This window comes from Mesoplodon bidens (genome assembly GCF_964165515.1).
Source record: "Mesoplodon bidens genome assembly, chromosome: 4".
NCBI lineage: Eukaryota > Metazoa > Chordata > Mammalia > Artiodactyla > Ziphiidae > Mesoplodon > Mesoplodon bidens.
The window spans coordinates 170,934,639-170,953,085 of record NC_138160.1 but is presented as its reverse complement, the minus strand read 5'-3'; the positions used below and the strand labels follow the sequence as shown (position 1 = coordinate 170,953,085).

At 38.0% G+C, this 18,447-nt stretch overlaps 1 protein-coding gene across 4 annotated transcripts; it reads right to left on the bottom strand.

The window, feature by feature from the left end:
* Nucleotides 1-789: 789 nt before the first annotated feature.
* SLU7 (SLU7 homolog, splicing factor) lies at nucleotides 790-17,443 on the bottom strand. 4 transcript variants are annotated; one of them, XM_081230558.1, is made up of 16 exons: nucleotides 17,370-17,443; nucleotides 15,147-15,332; nucleotides 14,089-14,242; nucleotides 13,666-13,746; nucleotides 12,936-13,100; nucleotides 10,298-10,366; nucleotides 8,353-8,403; nucleotides 8,026-8,157; nucleotides 7,665-7,762; nucleotides 7,430-7,497; nucleotides 7,156-7,295; nucleotides 6,152-6,313; nucleotides 3,489-3,593; nucleotides 3,259-3,330; nucleotides 3,031-3,144; nucleotides 790-2,363 (listed from the first exon to the last, which is right to left on the bottom strand). In XM_081230558.1, the coding sequence occupies exons 1-16, from the start codon at nucleotides 17,405-17,407 to the stop codon at nucleotides 2,184-2,186; spliced, it is 1,815 nt and encodes a 604-aa protein (XP_081086684.1). In that variant the 5' UTR covers nucleotides 17,408-17,443; the 3' UTR covers nucleotides 790-2,183. The 4 variants fall into 4 exon arrangements, with proteins under 4 accessions (XP_081086684.1, XP_081086685.1, XP_081086687.1 ...); XM_081230559.1 differs by having other exon boundaries at nucleotides 8,356-8,403; XM_081230561.1 differs by having other exon boundaries at nucleotides 17,390-17,426.
* Between the last annotated feature and the right edge of the window lie 1,004 nt (nucleotides 17,444-18,447).

Genomic DNA, 18,447 nt, shown 5'->3' with positions numbered 1-18,447 from the left:
GAAGCCCTAACAGAAATGTTAGGTGACACATTTTTTAGAGTTAAAGAGTCCTGAAATTGTTTTAAAAATATTTTATTTATTTAGGCTGTGCTGGGTCTTAGTTGCAGCACGTGGGATCTTCAGTTGCGGCATGCAGGATCTTTTTTTTAGTTGCAGCATGTGGACTCTTACTTGCAACATGCATGTGGGATCTAGTTCCCCAACCAGGGATCGAACCTAGACCGCCTGCATTGGGAGCGTGGAGTCTTACCCACTGGACCACCAGGGAAGTCCCTCCTGAAATTTTCTAATTCAAACGCACAGAAGCTAACCCAGGCTTCCTGCCAGTCCTATAGATCACTTGTCTGCCAGGCATTTGTTTTGTTTTTTTAAAAAATTGGTCTTGGTTGCGGCATGTGGGATCTTTAGTTGTGGCATGTGGACTCCTAGCTGTGGCATGCACATGGGATCTGGTTCCCGGACCAGAGATCGAACCTGGGCCCCCTGCATTGGGAGTGTGGAGTCTTACCCACTGGACCACCAGCGAAGTCCCCAAATATGGTTGTTTTTTTTTTTTTTTTGGTATGTGGGCCTCTCACTGTTGTGGCCTCTCCCGTTGCGGAGCACAGGCTCCGGACGCGCAGGCTCAGCAGCCACGGCTCACAGGCCCAGCTGCTCCGCGGCATGTGGGATCTTTCTGGACCGGGGCACGAACCTGTGTCCCCTGCATTGGCAGGCGGACTCTCAACCACTGCGCCACCAGAGAAGCCCTCCCCAAATATTTGAAATAATGCTACAAACCACTCACAGTTAAGTATTCTCAGTTACACATCTTTATCAACAAAAGATAAATAAAATACAAAATAGACACTAATATCAGACTATGTTGAACCATCCTATGTTAAGGTAGGAATATGAAAATGTAAATTTTTGACATTCTTAAAGTAGGTAAGAATTCGATGTATTTGCATTGCTGTTTTAATTTCATACTGGTCTGAATCTAGATACCATGTATATCCACAGAACTTGACAATTTGATTCAGTTACTCTCCCACCAGCACTATTTCTGAGATGCTAACTTAATGCAATATTCTAGTGGGTTTTGGTAGTTTAGAAAAGCCAGTGAGCTGTTAAAAGTCAATGTCCTTGTGTCAGGGGTTTTAAACAGGCTGTTTTCACTGATCCCACTCTCACTGTCAGTATTATCTTCACAGTGTTCTTAGAAGAAGGCTAAAAATCACAGCAATCTCAGTTACTAATAGCCCTACAAGCTATACTTGTAATTCTTTGAAAAAACCTTCAACTTCAGGTTTTGCTTTTTACAAATTTTACAAAAAGACACCTGCTGGCTATGAAGGTTAGGTATAAGAGTTATTCTATAGTCTTTAAAAAATCTAATATTCATGATTGTCATATAAAGGCATCACAATTAAAACAGCAATTAGTATCACAGACCATATCCTCTATGCTAAAGGATTTCTGTGTCTAAACGCTCACTCATGTCTAGAATGGTAAAAGACCTAGTACTAACACTGACTCAAGGGTGACAAAATAATTTTTTTTCCATGCAAAGGCTAACGCATTTAGTTCTGAGTATAAGATACAAGGAAATGTGAAAATCAAAATTTTATAACCAAGTGGAAAACAGAATTATTACTACGCAGACTGACATCAGGGATAAAGTTTTCACACGTTCTACAGTCCTTTCAGTAACCCAGAGCTCAAGATAGGATATTAGCTTCAGGTCAGAAAAATCCGAGAAGGCAAAAAGAAATGATTATCAAATAACTACAGTTATAGTGACTACTAATTAAAAAAAAATGAAGCCCTTGTTTTGAGAAAGAGTAACTGCCTTCAAAATGAGTGCTAACACTAGATAAAGGGCCATAAAAATTGAGGAAATAAAGTTTGAAATTTAATAAATAAATGTTAAGATATTTGTGATAGGTGGAGAGCCAAGACCTTTTTCCACATCACTAATATAAAATTGGAAATAAAATCTTAATCTGCACTTAATATACCGCTATTTTTTCTTCTCTGTTTCTTCAGTGTGGAAAGGAATGAATTTACTGTAAGTCTTCTGGATGCTTTAAAGTCAGGCAGCAAGGAGAGTAGATACAGATTTTTCCATTGATAATCATCAGCAAGAATCTAAAAGAATGTATCAGCAGAGTCTATCTTCGGTGACCATCTGTGACCAGTTACTACTGTCCGAGGAAGGAGGCCATGGGGTCATCTGGCCTCTGACGCTTCATTCTGTAGGCCTCCATTTCCTCTTCAGTGGGTTCCCGAGTTTCATATATGCTAGTGTAAGGCCGCTTCCTCTCATCAATCTGCATGATCTCCTTGACATGAAGAAGACGGGCCTCCTCTGCATTCAGTGCCTATAGTGAGAAAAAAGAAATTAGTACCGTGGCTCTACATCAGATCTCTTTTGTGCAAAGGTGGTAGAGTACCAGAAGACCCCACTGAGTATGAACTACTACATCAAAAACCTAGATTGCCTGGAAGAGCTTGGGAGTCAGCCCTTTCGCTGTCAAGCTACAACTAATTACTATTTGGCTCATACATTTTCACAGAGCACAAAACATTCTATGACATTTTCAATGAAATTTCAAAGAAATTTTATTTAACAACGAAAATTGAATGAGGTTTATTTTACTGACAGAAGCCGGCAACTGATGCTTTTTTGTGGAGACTGCAATTTTGACTTTTCCCAAGACTTGCTGAAACTTACAAATTATAGAGCCAGATGGCAAGTCTCTCTGGTGAACATGTCATAAATCTAAAATAACAACCATACCAAGCATTTTTCTTCTGTGCATTAGTGATATTCAACAAATAGTTCAAGAAGCAGGCAATACCGAGACACACAAAATCTCTATTCGTATTCTACACCTGATAGGTGACCTCAGCAAATCACCCAGACTAGGGGCTCATTTGCTCATTTTTAAAATGAGCTTGTAAATAGGACTAGATAATTTCCTAAGGTCCCTACAAATAAAGAATGCTGTGGTCACTTTTACTATTTATTTAGCCTTCACAAAGTACCTTTTTCAATTTTTCATGTTTCTTTTCTTCGTCATCACTCTCTGAACTGCTCTTTCGATGCTTCCTCTTCTTCTTTTTCTTCTTTTTCTCCTCTTTTAGTTTTTCCTGATGCATCTGATTGCGAGGATGCAAATATAGTGTTGTTAATGCAAAAACAAAGTTCTAGCACAAGTTTTAAAGTCCTCCCTCCAAGACTTAAAAATTCAGGACAACTGATCATGGACTTACCTCCATGAGGGTCTGAGGTTTTTTCACAGATTCTTCTCCAGTTGTATCATTTATAATACACTCCTCTGAATTCTGTGGAAAAATATATGTAATCTAACTTGAGAGTCATAGTTACCAGTCATCTAAGAAAAAGTTAAAATTTTAAACATAAAAATATATGTTTCATATAAATTTTGACTTAAGAGCTTTGGCTGTTGTTCACTTTTAAGCACTAGAGGACAAGGACTTACAGCAGTCTCCTTCCCCGCTTCTCCAGTACAATAGGAATACTTGAAAAAAGAGTGACAGCATTTGTATCCCCAACGGCCTTCTTTCCAGTAAGAGCCCCAGATATACTGCAGAGAGACAGAGAGAGGTTATTTAAAAATGAACCTGGGGCTTCCCTGGTGGCGCAGTGGTTGGGAGACCGCCTGCCGGTGCAGGGGACGTGGGTTCGTGCCCCCGTCTGGGGGGATCCCACATGCCGCGGAGCAGCTGGGCCCGTGAGCCATGGCCGCTGAACCTGCGCGTCCGGAGCCTGTGCTCCGTGGCGGGAGAGGCCACAGCAGTGAGAGGCCCGCGTACCGGAAAAAAAAAAAAAAAAAAAAAAAGAACCTGAAACTAGGGTCTCTCATATACTGTTTTTCTTTTTTTTTTAATTCTATCATTAATTAATTTGATTGTTTTAAAAAATTGAAGTATAGTTGATTTACCATGTCATGTTAGTTTTAGGTGTACAGCACAGTGATTCAGTTATAAATACACATATTCATTTTCAGATTCTTTCCTCTTACAGGTTATTACAAAATATTGAGTATAGTCCCCTGTGCTATACAGTAGGTCCTTGTTGGTTATTCTTATATACTGGTGATAAAAGGAGGAAAATTATGGGGATGCTAGGGCTAGCTAACAGGGAGAAGGTGTGGTTACAACGGTCTTACATTCTATGCCCCCCCAAAATTAAAAAACTTAGGCTATCTGACTTCTCTTGAAAAATTGAGGACTGGGAAATTCTGCGCCCACATTCCCACTTGTCAATAATTGGCTGTTGCCGACCAGTGGATGCCCCTATTAGACAGGGCTTGTGTTCTCTAGTTTATAAAATTTGCCTGGCTCATTTCACTCATCTATGATTACTGGCCTAGCTCCTATTAGGTAGCTAGGTTTTTGACTCTTATTTAGAGAGACAAGTGTAGTTTGGGTACTTAAAGTACAGCAAATTATATGCTTTATCATGCGTTGCAGTATGACATATACTGTATCACCTATGAAGTGTTCTTGTCAAAATATTTAACTTATATCTAATCAAGTCTTTAGATCTGAATTCCTGTTTATAGGAAATACAGGGAACATAGGAATAAGTTATATGATATCACTAGGAACCAGTCAAATACAGGATATGAGACAGTTTACAAGATAACTGGCATGATCTGTTAGAGTCACTGTCATGATAAAGAGGAGATACATGCTAGAAAAAAGAGAGATAACAACCAATAACAAAATAAACGTAAGCTGTGACTGGATTCTGTGTCTCACACTCGCGCACAAAACAACTATCCCCACTCCAACCAAAAAACCCGAACAGTTATTTAAAGGCATTTTGGGGTATATTTTGGAAAATGTGGTTAAGGACTAGAGATTAGGTGATATTAAGGCATTAATGTCAATTTTCTGAAGTGTGATAATGGTAATGTAGTTATATAGGAGAACATCCTTAATTTTAGGATACATGATACAGTGTTATGGGTGAAATGTTATGATATCTGTAATTTCCAAATGTTTCAGTCAAAAAAATATAGTTATGGGCCTCCCTGGTGGCGCAGTGGTTGAGAGTCCGCCTGCCGATGCAGGGGATACGGGTTCGTGCCCCGGTCTGGGAGGATCCCATATGCCGCGGAGCGGCTGGGCCCGTGAGCCATGGCCTCTGGGCCTGCGCGTCCGGAGCCTGTGCTCCGCAACGGGAGAGGCCACAACAGTGAGAGGCCCGCATACCACAAAAAGAAAAAAAAAAAAAAAAAAAATATAGTTATACACATACACACACACACACACTCTCTCTCTCTCTCTCCTAGACAAAGCATATATGGCGATCTGTAAAAAAAAATTTGAATCTAGATGGTGGGTATATGAGTGAAAATAATAGTATTCCTTCACATTTTGGGAAAATTTCATAAAACAGCAACTGGTGCAGCCACTGTGGCAAACAGTATGGAGGTTTCTCAAAAAAACTAAAAATAGAACTACCATATGACCCAGCAATTCCACTCCTGGGTATATATCTGATAAAAACAAAAACACTAATTCGAAAAGATACATGCACCCCAATGTTCACAGTAGCATTATTTACAATTGCCAAGATATGGAAGCAACCTAAATGTCCATCAACAGATGAATGAATAAAGATGTGGTGTACACATATACAATGGCAAACTACTCAGCCATAAAAAAGAACAAAATTTTACCATCTGCAGCAACATGGACGGACTCGAAGGGCATTATGCTAAGTGCAATAAGTCAGACAGAGAAAGACAAAATACTGTATGATATCACTGACATGTGGAATCTAAAAAATACAACTAGTGAATATAACAAAAAAAGAAGCAGACTCACAGATATAGAGAACAAACTAGTGGTTACCAGTGGGGAGGAGGGGAGAAGCAGTATACAGGGGTCGGGGAGTGGAAGGTATAAACTATTGGGTGTAAGACGGGCTACAAGGATGTACAATGCGGGGAATATAGTCAATATTTTGTAATAACTGTAAATGCTGTATAACCTTTAAAAATTGTATTAAAAAATAAGACAAAGTTAAAATGCAAAAAACAAAATGAAACACAACGACTTACTAATGAAAAATACAATCCAGAGCAAAATGCTAACAAGGACACAAAAATAATTCTGGTTGAACACATACAGTATGATTGTGGATCTTCACATCCTCCTCATACTTGGAGGAGGCAACAGCCCGCTCCTGTCCTTTGATGACTGTCCCATGTCTTGAGTACTCCACGTAGTCTTCGGTCTGAGCTAAAAGCAGTTCAGCTGGAGGGGCATCCAAGTGTTCTTGGCCACCATACTAAAAGGACATTGAACATTATTAAATACATTTTACAAAGATTTGCATTCAAATCTCTACTGAAGGGTTTATTTCCAATCAGAAAGATTAGAGGACTATTCTTCATGGGCTTTGTTATACAAACCACAGTGAAAAAAATGTCACCAAATTTTCATAGGCAAATAAAAGATGTCTCAATTGCTATTCATCTGTTGAGTGTGGTAGATTACAAAATGCTCATAAAATTCCCCTTGTCCTGTGTGCATGCCCATTTGCCACATGACTTTGCTGCTCCTTCCCTTGAATCTGGGCCTTGCCAAGCTACTTTTTCTGGCCTATGGAACATTGGCAAATTTGATGTAAGCAGACCTGAAAAACACTTGTGCACCGGGGCACACTTTGTTGCTAGTTTCTGGTATCCTGAGAATGCCATGTAAAGAAGCTGGGCTAGCTTATCAGAGGATAAGAACCCATGTGGGGCAGAGATGAGCTGTTCCAGGTGAGGCCTTCTCAGGACAGATGAGGGCTGCTAACTGCTAGAAACCAAAGTGAGGCCATTCTAGATCATCCAACTTCAGATAGGCAGACTCAGACCAGGAGAGCCAGCTGACATACAAAATGGTGAGAAATAAGAAATGTTTATTTAAACTATTACATTTTGAGGTGATCTTTTTTGCTGCAAAAGCTCACTGGTATAGCTACACTGATACTGTATACCAATTGATTGCATCAGTGGAAGGACAGGACTAAGCCTGATGGATTAAAATAGACTGTATATTGTATTCCAAATGTAAATCAAATGTTTATTAACTGATAATTTCTATTTAAGAAATGTTTTCCTTTAGCAGTTTGGTCAGAATTACCTTTTCCAGGATGCTTTCTTTCTGCTGTTCTTTGAAGTCTTCTTTCTTGACTTTGAAGGACTTATACAACAGCTCTAGTTTTGTAGGATCAGCTTGCAGATGGACTTCAGACCCCTTGTCATAGGCTTCCCAAGCAAACACTAGGGTAATTAAAAGCATCGTAATGAGCTGTCACCTACATTGTTTTCATGCTTCTTGGCAACAAGCTTTAAAAAATGCCCCTAAATTTCTTATGAGCTGATATAAAATACCTTGACATGGAGAAAACACTTACGTTGTGTCTGAGCCATTGAAATGGTATCACCTGTGTATCTAACAAAGTTATCCCCTGCGTAGCTCACTCTGTAAACACAAATTTAAAAAAAAAAACTGTTTCAGAGATTGATTTCTTTAAGGAAATTCTTTTCTGACCTGCCCATAGGTGATGCTCATTTTAATTCAGATTGTGGTTTATGAATAAAAGCTCCCCTCCCCTACCTTGAAATCTTTACATTGAACTTGGCACTTACTCATCTGGATTCTTTCCTGCATTGGCATAGGGATTCTCTCTCATCGCTCTAGTTTTGGGATCATAGTAGGCAGAATTTGGATCTAAATTCCGCAAATACTAGAAGGAAAAAAATATTTTAAGACTATGTTAATGTTTACTTTCATCAAAGAAGATTTCAGCAGACTAGTAGGAGGAGCCAATTAAATGTGTGTGTGCATGTCTGGAGTACAGGTGAAGAGAAAGAAAACCGGAATGACACCTAACCTTGGAATGACTGACTATATTACCCATATACTACCGAGATACCATATTAGCAGACAAAATTTAGGCTGGGAAGACAAATATTTCTTGAATATGTATGTTGAGTTGGCAAGGCTTACTTTTGCAATATCTTCTCGAATCCTGAGATTCCGGACAGTAATTCGTCTCTTAGAGTCAAAATTCTGTCCAGGCATGTCAATGTCATCTGCATATTTATCTTCATCCTCATCTTCACTGTTATGATCTTTTTCCTGAAAGAGGAAGAGAGAGGGAAAAGAATTTTTTAAGAAAAAAAGAGCAGCATCTAGTTCTTGTTTTCCCTTTAACCAAACCCTTACTCACTGTGTTCTTTAAACCTATTATTATTATGAATGATAGACTACTATTAATATTAGCCATCAGAAATTTAAAACTTTACTGAATATCCACATAGGGCACGTATTTACTACCGTCTGAGAGTTTGGTTCCTCTTCTCCCCACTGGTGTTTTGGAGAATTCTGTGTCACGAAAGAAGGAAACGAATTTGTAATTGTATTCCACTGAACCAACTGATTATTTAACACTTTAAAAACATAGTTAAAATAATATGACAAATTTAACTGAACAAATTCTCATATTTCTCACTTGTAGCGAGCACATAAGTTTTGAATACAAGTATGTCATTGTGAATAATTTTATGAGGCTGTCTACAAATCCAAAAGTTTCATTGATGATAGGACTATAATCACACAAACGGAAGAGAAAGATTAAAGTTGATCAGTATACCTAATATTCATTTCATATGTGTTCAATTTTCAGACATAACATTTTCATTAAACTTCACTGTTTTTCTATTAAGGCCAAAAAGAAAAGTTACCAGGATCATGTAATAAGTATCTTTAGAGCCAAAACAGCCTTTGTAAAATTTAGGCAATGAAGAAATCTACTCAGGTGACAACACGCTGTGATTTAAGAAGCGTGCGAAATCCTTGCCTCAAAGACACTCTTCCTTCATTAGCAGTTGGTCATGATATTCTCTAACTCCACAAAATGCCGAGAGCGAAGTGCTCAGTACTTCATCATGTCCTTTTAAAAAGGCTTCACACGTTCAAAAGAATACCTTATACCATTAGTGGGGGGATGTGGAAACGTGTGTATAAAAAAATATATATATGGTATATTGGTGGAAGCAAAAATTTGTACAGGCTTTCTGAATGCTAGCTAAGTGATAAGTCATCAAATTTTACATATACATATTCAGTGCATCAACAATTACACTTTTAGGAATTTATCATAAAGAAAAAATGTCTATTATATAAAGACTTATAAGAATCTAGTGTTGGGTATTGTACAAATACCCATCTACTCTGTGATACGTATGCTAAACCTCCTGGCGGGGGTAGGTGTTGTTATCTCTGCTTTAGACATGATCAACTGAGGCTCAGAGAGGCAAATTAATTTTTCTAGGACCACCGAGCTAGCCAGGGGCAGAGCTGGGTTTTAACATTATCTGTCTGTTAACTTGTGCTTTGAACCTGCCTGATAGGTAGCCTCTGTGACTGCTCACTTGGTGATTAACTTACCTAGTTGTGTTTTCTTTGTAATTATACTTGCTAAGGGTCCCTTTTAGAAGTTTAAACTCGACAACTAGAGAACGTTTATTATTTACTTATGCCATTAATTTGTTAAAAGAAATTTTCACAACTCTAATAAGTATAATATACTCTATTAAGCTGACTGACTGGAAGAAAAAAAAAGGAAAAAACCTGTCTGCAATACATCTTTTTTGTTAGTTTGAAATTTTTTTGCCTAGCTATAAAATTATTACATGTTCATTACGGAGAATGTGGGATATACTAAAATAAATAAATAAAAAGAAAAATTCACTAATTCTATATTAAATGAGAACTGGTGTTCTGGTCGTCTTCCCTGTGTGGTAATATTGTAATATTTTACATGTATCATTAAAATATAAGTGTTAGCCAGTGTTGTTACAAAGTTTTGATAAAAGTCATTTTACATTCTATCATGCAGAGGAAGGATAGCTCATTTCACTAATTCCCTATTAAACTATGTCAATTTCTTGCTGTTGTAAAAAGTACTGCAATGAACATCTTGGTGCATAATGACTTTTCTGAATACTAGAAAAAATTTAGGATGGATGGATTTACTAATTTAATTCCAGAAAAGGTATATAAATGTTTTATGGCAATATTCTCTCCAAAATGATTGCATCAATTTATAGTCTCATAAACCCTATAAGTCAGTTTTACTCTTTCCCCTCAATAGCACTTCTCTCTCCCTAAAATCTTTTCTAACTGGAGAGATATAAAATGAATTTTTTGGTTCAATCTTCATTTTTTGTTTACTAGGAGTTTGAATTTTTTTTTAATGATCATTTTTCTTACTTACAGCCTGTTCCACTAATTTTCCTGAGGCTAATTCTTCTTGGAGTTTTTGGGCTTTCAGCGTTCGTTTTGCCTAAGAAAAAAGAAACATTTGAAATTTACTTAGTCAAATGAACATTTAATTTTTATATGTGTAAAAAGTGTAAGTTTATTGTTTTCAGTAAAGGTCACTGGATAAGGTCATGTTTTGTAGCTCCAGACCTCTGGCTCCTAAAGAGCAGGAGTTACAAGGAATTCCCTAGTGGTCCAGTGGTTAGGATTTTGCGCTCTCTCTGCCGAGGGGCTGGGTACGATCCCTGGTCTAGGAACTAAGATCCCAAAAGCCATGCGGTGTGGCCAAAAACTAAACAAACAAAAAACCCCCCAACTCTACTGAATGCTCTGTGGTGACTTAAATGGGAAGGAAATCTAAAAAGGAGTAGATACATGTATACGTATAACTGATTCACTCTGCTGTACCTCAGAAACTAATACAGCATTGTAAAGCAACTACACTCCAATAAAACTTAATTAAAAAAAACATGAATGGATAAAGAAGATGTGTGGAATATATATACAATGGAATATTTAGCCATAAAAAAAAGAAATTTTGTCATTTGCAGCAACATGGATGGACTTGGAGGGCATTATGTTAACTGAAATAGGTCAGAAAGAGAAAGACAAATACTGTATATTACTTATATGTGGAATCTAAAAAAATACAACTACTGAATAAAACAAGAAAGAAGCACATTCATAGAGAACCAACTAGTGGTTACCAATGGATAGAGGAAAGGGGGGAGGGGTAATAGAAGGGTAGGAAATTTTAAAAAAAGGGGGGGTTATTATAGGATTATATGAAATCATGTGTGTGAAACTTCTGAAAATTGTAAGGCACTGTAGAATTTAATGACTCCTTCATTCAATAAAAAAAAACTAAATTAAAAAACAAAAAAACCAGGATGAATTGGGAGATTGGGATTGACATATATACACTAATATGTATAAAACAGATAACTAATAAGAACCTGCTGTATAAAAAAATTAAGTTAGGGCTTCCCTGGTGGCGCAGTGGTTGAGAATCTGCCTGCTAATGCAGGGGACACGGGTTCGAGCCCTGGTCTGGGAAGATCCCACATGCCGCGGCGCAACTAGGCCCGTGAGCCACAACTACTGAGCCTGCGCGTCTGGAGCCTGTGCTCCACAACAAGAGAGGCCGCGATAGTGAGAGGCCCGCGCACCGCGATGAAGAGTGGCCCCCACTAGCCACAACTAGAGAAAGCCCTCGCACAGAAGCGAAGACCCAACACAGCCAAAATAAAATAAACAAATAAATGAATAAATTAAAAAAAGCTAAGCATTAAAAAAAAAAAAATTAAGTTAAAAAAACCCAAAAAACAAAAAAATCCTCAAAAAACCCCCCCAAAAGCCCCCCAAAAAACAAAAAATGAAAATGAGTTGGATTCAATCAGCCATATTTAAACAGGAGTTACAAACTCCTGTTTGAACCAGGCATTAATGTAAACTGAGTTAGACACCACCAGGGGTAAACTGCAGAGAACAATCCCTGCTGACGAGGTGCCACCTGACTCGAGATGACTGACCCCTCCAGGCTGGCCCAGGATTACCACATATTTCACTGTTCAAGAAAAGATAAAATTCAGATTTTTATGTGAAATCCCATGATTTTAAATGTTAACTCTACTTAAAAACAAAAACAAAAAAAGCAATGTGACTATGGTGTTTAAAAAATGGGAGAGAGTAGGTGAAATCATAACAGAAAAAATTCAGGTTAAATGAAAATAAAATTCAATTTTCTGAAACGACTTCTCCTCTTCCCCTTCCCCCACCCTGAAATGCTATGTGAGACAACTATAAAACAGGCCCATAGGCAAGATATAGTCTGTGGGCCAAGAGTTTATAAAAGAAAGGAGGGCTTCCCTGGTGGCGCAGTGGTTGAGAGTCCGCCTGCCGATGCGGGGGACGTGGGTTCGTGCCCTGGTCTGGGACGATCCCGCGTGCCGCAGAGCGGCTGGGTCCGTGAGCCATGGCCGCTAAGCCTGTGCATCCGGAGCCTGTGCTCCGCAGTGGGAGAGGGCGCGACGGTGAGAGGCCCGCGTACCGCACAAAAAAAAAAAAAAAAAAAGGAAAGAGCTTTGGACACTAATCTGTTCTAATGCTTCCAGTATTTTTTTGCAACCTAAGTCATAGAGTAAAGGACAATATAAGAATGAAATAAAAAGAAATTGCTGCCAAATAGGGCTAGCACACTGTTTATTACACTATTCAATTAGGCTTACTACTACTACAATAATAAAAATGCCATCATTTTTTTTTTTTTTTTTTTTTTTTTTTTTGCGGTATGCGGGCCTCTCACTGCTGTGGCCTCTCCCGTTGCGGAGCACAGGCTCCGGATGCGCAGGCCCAGCGGCCATGGCTCACGGGCCCAGCCGCTCCGCGGCATATGGGATCCTCCCAGACCGGGGCACGAACCCGTATCCCCTGCATCGGCAGGCGGACTCTCAACCACTGCGCCACCAGGGAGGCCCCTGCCATCATTTTTATACTGCTTGAAGACTCAAAAAATAGAGTTGCTAAATTAGAGATACAGCAAAATGTACATTCTTTAAGGACAGCAGGAAAGCAGTGTGAACTGTGCTCACCAGATCAACTTTCGCATATTCTTCTACAATTTTCATGTGTTCTTCTGGATTGTAGCCATTCCACCGATCCCTCTTCCCATCATAGTCAAACATCAGCTGAGGCTGGACGTGTTCATCTGGAGCTATATTAGTACCTGTAAATTTTGCTCCAACTCGCCTAGGTCTCTGGAAAACAGAATAAGATTAAATCTTTTCCTAAATATCTATAGCCCAGAGGAAAATTTCATATTATCTTTACAGAGTGGGTGTGAACATACCATGGGACTTTATGGTTTATTCAATTATCATTTAGTCTTCCAGCAAAAGGTTTTGATGATACTAAACTAATTTCATTCAAATTAATTTTTATTTAACTTGTACCTAAATATAGGTAATTAAAAAAACAGAGGGGGAGGGGAGGACTGGGAGTTTGGGATCAGCAGATGCAGACTATTATGTATAGAATGGATAAACAACAAGGTCCTACTGTATAGCACAGGGAACTATATTCAATATCCTGTGATAAACTATAATGGAAAAGAACATGGAAAATAATATATATATGTATAACTGAATCACTTTGCTGTATAGCAGAAATTAACATAACATCGTAAATCAACTATATGTCAATAAAATTTTTTAAAAACTGAAAAAACAAACAAACAAACACAAACAGAATGAAGCTCTCTGACAGGAATAAAGAAAGAGACTCTCTGACAACAGTTTCCAAAATTCTCAAAGGTGAACTCACCTCAAAGCAGTCTTTCTTTTTGTGTGTCATGGCTCCACAGTTTTCACATGCTCCTTTGCGGTACTTAGTAGTTATGGAATTCTATAAATGGATGTAAAGAAAAACAAGGAAAATTTTTATTTATCTGAATAAGTTAAAAATAACTGGCTCTCATTCCTATATTGTCTAGTGAAATGATTTATTCATTAAGAGGAAAACCAGTTAGAATCTCCACTTTTATAAATGAAAAAGTTTAAAGACTTCAGCAATATCAAATTTATAAAATATAGACGCTAAAGTAGTATGTATTGTGAATTTTAATACCACATAAAAGGTCATATAATCTGTTTCTACTTTATATAGTATTGCTTTAGAGGTTCTTATATTAAGTTCTTAAAGTAAAATCTCCATTTTCACATGCATATATACAAGTTGCATACATACCTCTTTTACACCCCTCTTGTACCAGTCTACAGATGAGCTATACTGCCTTTGTTTCTCTGGCTGTGGTCTCTGATGCTTTAAAGTAGGCCTTTTTGATGGATCAATATACCATGGCACTGAAGAAATATACTGAGGAATATGAGGATTGATGTCTCTGTAATAAAATAAATTTTTTTTAACAGAATGAAGTTGAAAAATAATTGATATTACAATTACAAAGGTAGCTTATACAGAATCTAAGAATAGAGATACCGTACTGGGAGGAGAGAGGCAGAATATGCTTGTTATCTCTATAATAAAAAACAATTAAAAATAAAGAAAATAATTTATATTAGAGTGAAAAAAATTCCAACAAAGAAACTAAAAATAGTGATATAACTAAAGCGGGAGGAGAGATGAAGGAATACAGGGACCTATGTTAGTGAGATTAATCTTGTTGAAGGAATATAGGGACTTATGTTAGATTAATCTTGTATCAGAGCAAGAAGTTAACTAATAATGTCTAGAGTTGATTATAATAATGGTATAGGTATGTTATTTAGAGATGTGGAGGTTATCAACCAGAAAAACTCAAAACAGAGTGACAAGTACAGTCATCCCTCAGTATCTGAGAGGGACTGGTTCAGGACCTGCCTCAGATACCAAAACCTGCGGATGCTCAAGCTGCACAGTCGGGCCTCTGTATCCATGGTTTGGAATCCGAGGAGTCAACCCATGGCAGATTGTGTAGTACTGCATGTAGTTATTGAAAAAAATCTGAGTATAAGTGGACCCACACAGTTCAAACCTGTGTTGTTCAAGGGTCAACTATAGTCACTTGTGTAGAGTAGGACAGGGAGTGGGAAAACTGAAAAGGACTACCGCTATTCATTACAAGTCCTTCGTTATTATCTGATTACTAAACCTTATACATATGAGTTTGATAAAATAAATAAAAACAAAAATGATGTAAATATTAAAGATGGCTTCCTGTCAAGGCAAAGGATGAGAAATTGGTAAACCAACTAGACATGAATTTGAATTCTGATCAGATCTTGCAAAAATATTAAAGTACTTACTTTCCTTCTTCATCAACTTCTGCAGGGGCGTTACCCAATTTTCGCTGTTCTTCTAGCTCCTTTTTCTTTCTCCAGTCCTCTCTGGTCATCTTCTTTGGTTCCTCCAAACTCATTTCTTTGGACCCCGAAAGGGTGGCTGCATTACCTGCATCCATGGCTGCAGCTGACATGGTTATCTGGCCTTCTCTATGAAAAGGAAGAAATATCTATTAGTATAAACTAGCCCTTGGTGAATTCACCAGTGAAACTATCAAAAGTACACTCTAATGACACATACTGTGTGTTATACAGAATGTTTCATATTCTAGACATTATTAACTTCTTGCTCTGATACAAGATGAATCACTAACATAGGTCCCTATCTTCCTAAATCTCTCCTCCCCCTTTAGTTATATCACTATTTTTAGTTTCTTTGTTAGAAATTTTTTCACTCTAATATAAATTATTTTATTTTTAATTGTTTTTTATTATAGAGATAACAAGCATATTCTGTCTCTACCTGCCCACTACAATATCTCTGTTCTTAGATTCTGTATAGGCTACCTTTGTAATTGTAATATCAATTATTTTTCAACTTATGTCTTATTCTTCATAGTATCTGTAAGGGAAAGGTCTCTTTTCCCTCCACAAAAGTCTTTATATACTGTTGCAGTTTTTCTCTCAACTCTAAGTTATAAGTGGAGAGAGACATACACATGTATTTAAAATTTCATGAGACTCTTTTTTCTCTCATATATATTCCTGAATTCCTCTCTACGTAAGCGTCTCAAACTTTTCTACCACACTAACCCTTAATGAGTACGTAGGGTCCTATCTCTGTTCCTCTTAAAGACTGGATGCTTTAAGATTTACCTATATTCATCATCTCTATTTCCTCATCTTCTGCTTCCCTTCTCAATCACTCTGATTTAGCTCCCACACCCCTCCCCCCACTCCAAAGATACCACTAAGTTATCAATGTGCCTAGTCCTCTGGACATTTTTCAGTTCTGTTCCTTCCCCTTTTGATATATTCTTATCCTTTGGCTTATGTGACACTATACTCTCCTGGTTTTTCTTGTACCCCTCTCGCTGCTTCTCCTGAATCCTTTGTAAGTTCATCCATTTCTGCCCAGTTATTTTATTTTGGATTCCACAAGGGTCAATCCTGGGGCCTTCTTCATCACTCTAAACTCCACCAGAGGACAGCTCATCTATTTCCAAGGTTTCGATAGCCACGATATACAACTGCTGGCTCTCCCAATTTATTTCTCTACTCCAGACCTTTTGTCTGAGCTTCCAATAAATACATTCCAATTGCTTACTTCAAAGTACCTCCACTTAAATGTCTCTGAGAAACCTGAACTCAACAAATCTTAATTCAAATTCATAATCTTCAACTAAAAAAAAATTCATAATCTTCTCTATGGAATCTAATCTTTTCCCACTGTTCCCTCTCTTGATGAAAGACACCACCATCCATCCCTTTTCATAAGTGTTCCAGCTAATTCCCACATCTATTTCATCACTAAGTAATGTTATTTTCACCTCTGAATATCACTCAAATTCATCTACTTCTGTCAATAACCTTAGTGTTAATACTTTTCCCTACCAGTCTCTCCCAATTCCCTCCAATCAGTTTTCCACATTGCAATGTTATTTTTTCAAAACACAAATTTGATCATATCATGTCCACTACCCAAGCTTAATACCCTCTAATGCAGCGCTGTCCAAGAGAAATATAACGCCAGCCCTATATGTTATTTTAAATATTCCACAGCCATACTAGAAAAGTAAAAAGAAACAGGTAAAATTATTTTTGCAATATTTAACCCAATATACCCAACATAGTATCATTTCAACATAGGAAAAAATCTGTTTAGACTTAGAAAAACTAAGTCTTTAAAATCTGATATGGATTTTACACGTATTCAGACTAGCCAACATTTCAAGTGCTTAAGAACCACAACAGTTAACAGCTACTGTACTGGACAGTTCAGCCCCAATGGCATCTTATAATTCTTACTTTAAAAACCACTGAAGACACAGTCCTGGTCTGACTGGGCACAGGTACTATGACTGAGGCCTAGGACGGCGGCTTCCTTCTAGGTCCCCGTTCCCTCCTCAACCTGGCGTTCCTCAGTTTCGTGAGGATATTTGTAACAGTTAGGAGCTTCTGGTCCACTTCTCGGGGTTCTTCACCCTCACCCACCTCCCTCTTCAAGTTCTCACAATATTTCCCTACCCGGTCCCGCCGCTGCTGACCCCAAGACAGCCGGACATGAAGGAAGCCAACCCTCTATGTTTACTTCCTGAACTCCTCCCTCTCCCAGCAGCCCCTGCGGCACCTTCCGGACGACCCACACATGCGCGCTAAGAACTCTTTGAGTCTCAGGCTCCCAAGCGCAGCTGGTCTCGCGAGATGTTGAGCTGTGTCCCTTTCTCTACTGTGGGTCTATAGAGCGGGTTAGCTTTGAGCAGCTGCTTTTCCGCTCTGTTCTCTGAAACTTTTTTTTTTTTAACAGTCGCCGCATCATACGACGTAAAACAAAACAAACAAAGAAAAACTTAGTAGAGAGCTGACAACAGCTTAAGCCTCACTAGAGCGCTGTGAAATGAAGGGGGAAGTGCGTGAAGTTAAAAAAAAAAGTTAAAATTAGCATTAATTAGTAGCCAGGTAGTGTAACACGCTGGGGACAAGGTAAACACAAAGTGTCTTCCTCTCCTCGAATTTACATCATACGGAGTGAGAAAGACACTGAATTATTCAAAAATGTATAGTTCTAGAAAGCCGCTATGAAAGGTATAACAGGTGCTATGAGAACATGAGGCACTATTCCGTAATTGTGATACCTCGCCCCATTGTGATATTGTATTGTACCATTAGGAAAAAAATACTATAAAACGATTTCCATTTTGGGAAAACAGTAATATTTATGACATCTCAACCTTCCTTTAAAGTATAATATGAAATAAAATACTGGAAAATATTAATTTTGGAGTAGAATTCCCCCCCACCCCCCACCCCCACCCCCTTTTTTTTTGGTCCTATCCTCTCTGTTCCGGTCACGTTTTATTTTTCAAAACAGTATGTGTTCCTTTCAAATGTCAGAGTGATATCCTTGCTTCAGTAAGAGATCTCATCATAATCTATTTTTTCTTATTAAGAATGTTCAGTGCCTAGCATAGGAATGTAAATATTAATTTTGATTTTACAGGGCAATCGTTGAAGGGACAGAAGTTGTCAGAAAGTAGTCTGAAAGTGAGTAGTCTGTGAATCACTCACACTTTGCTTTTTTTTAATATATATTTTATTTATTTAT

What these genes read in the sequence shown, in the direction of transcription:
- SLU7 (XM_081230558.1), bottom strand. Translation starts at nt 17,407, where the DNA reads ATGTCCGGCTGTCTTGGGGTCAGCAGCGGCGGGACCGG. An exon ending in AACCAAACTCTCAGACGGTA is followed by an intron (nt 8,158 to 8,352) that starts GTAAATACGTGC and finishes TTCCTCTTTCAG; the next exon opens with GAAAAAGATCATAACAGTGA. An exon ending in AACATGAAAAATTGAAAAAG is followed by an intron (nt 2,364 to 3,030) that starts GTACTTTGTGAA and finishes TTCTCACTATAG; the next exon opens with GCACTGAATGCAGAGGAGGC.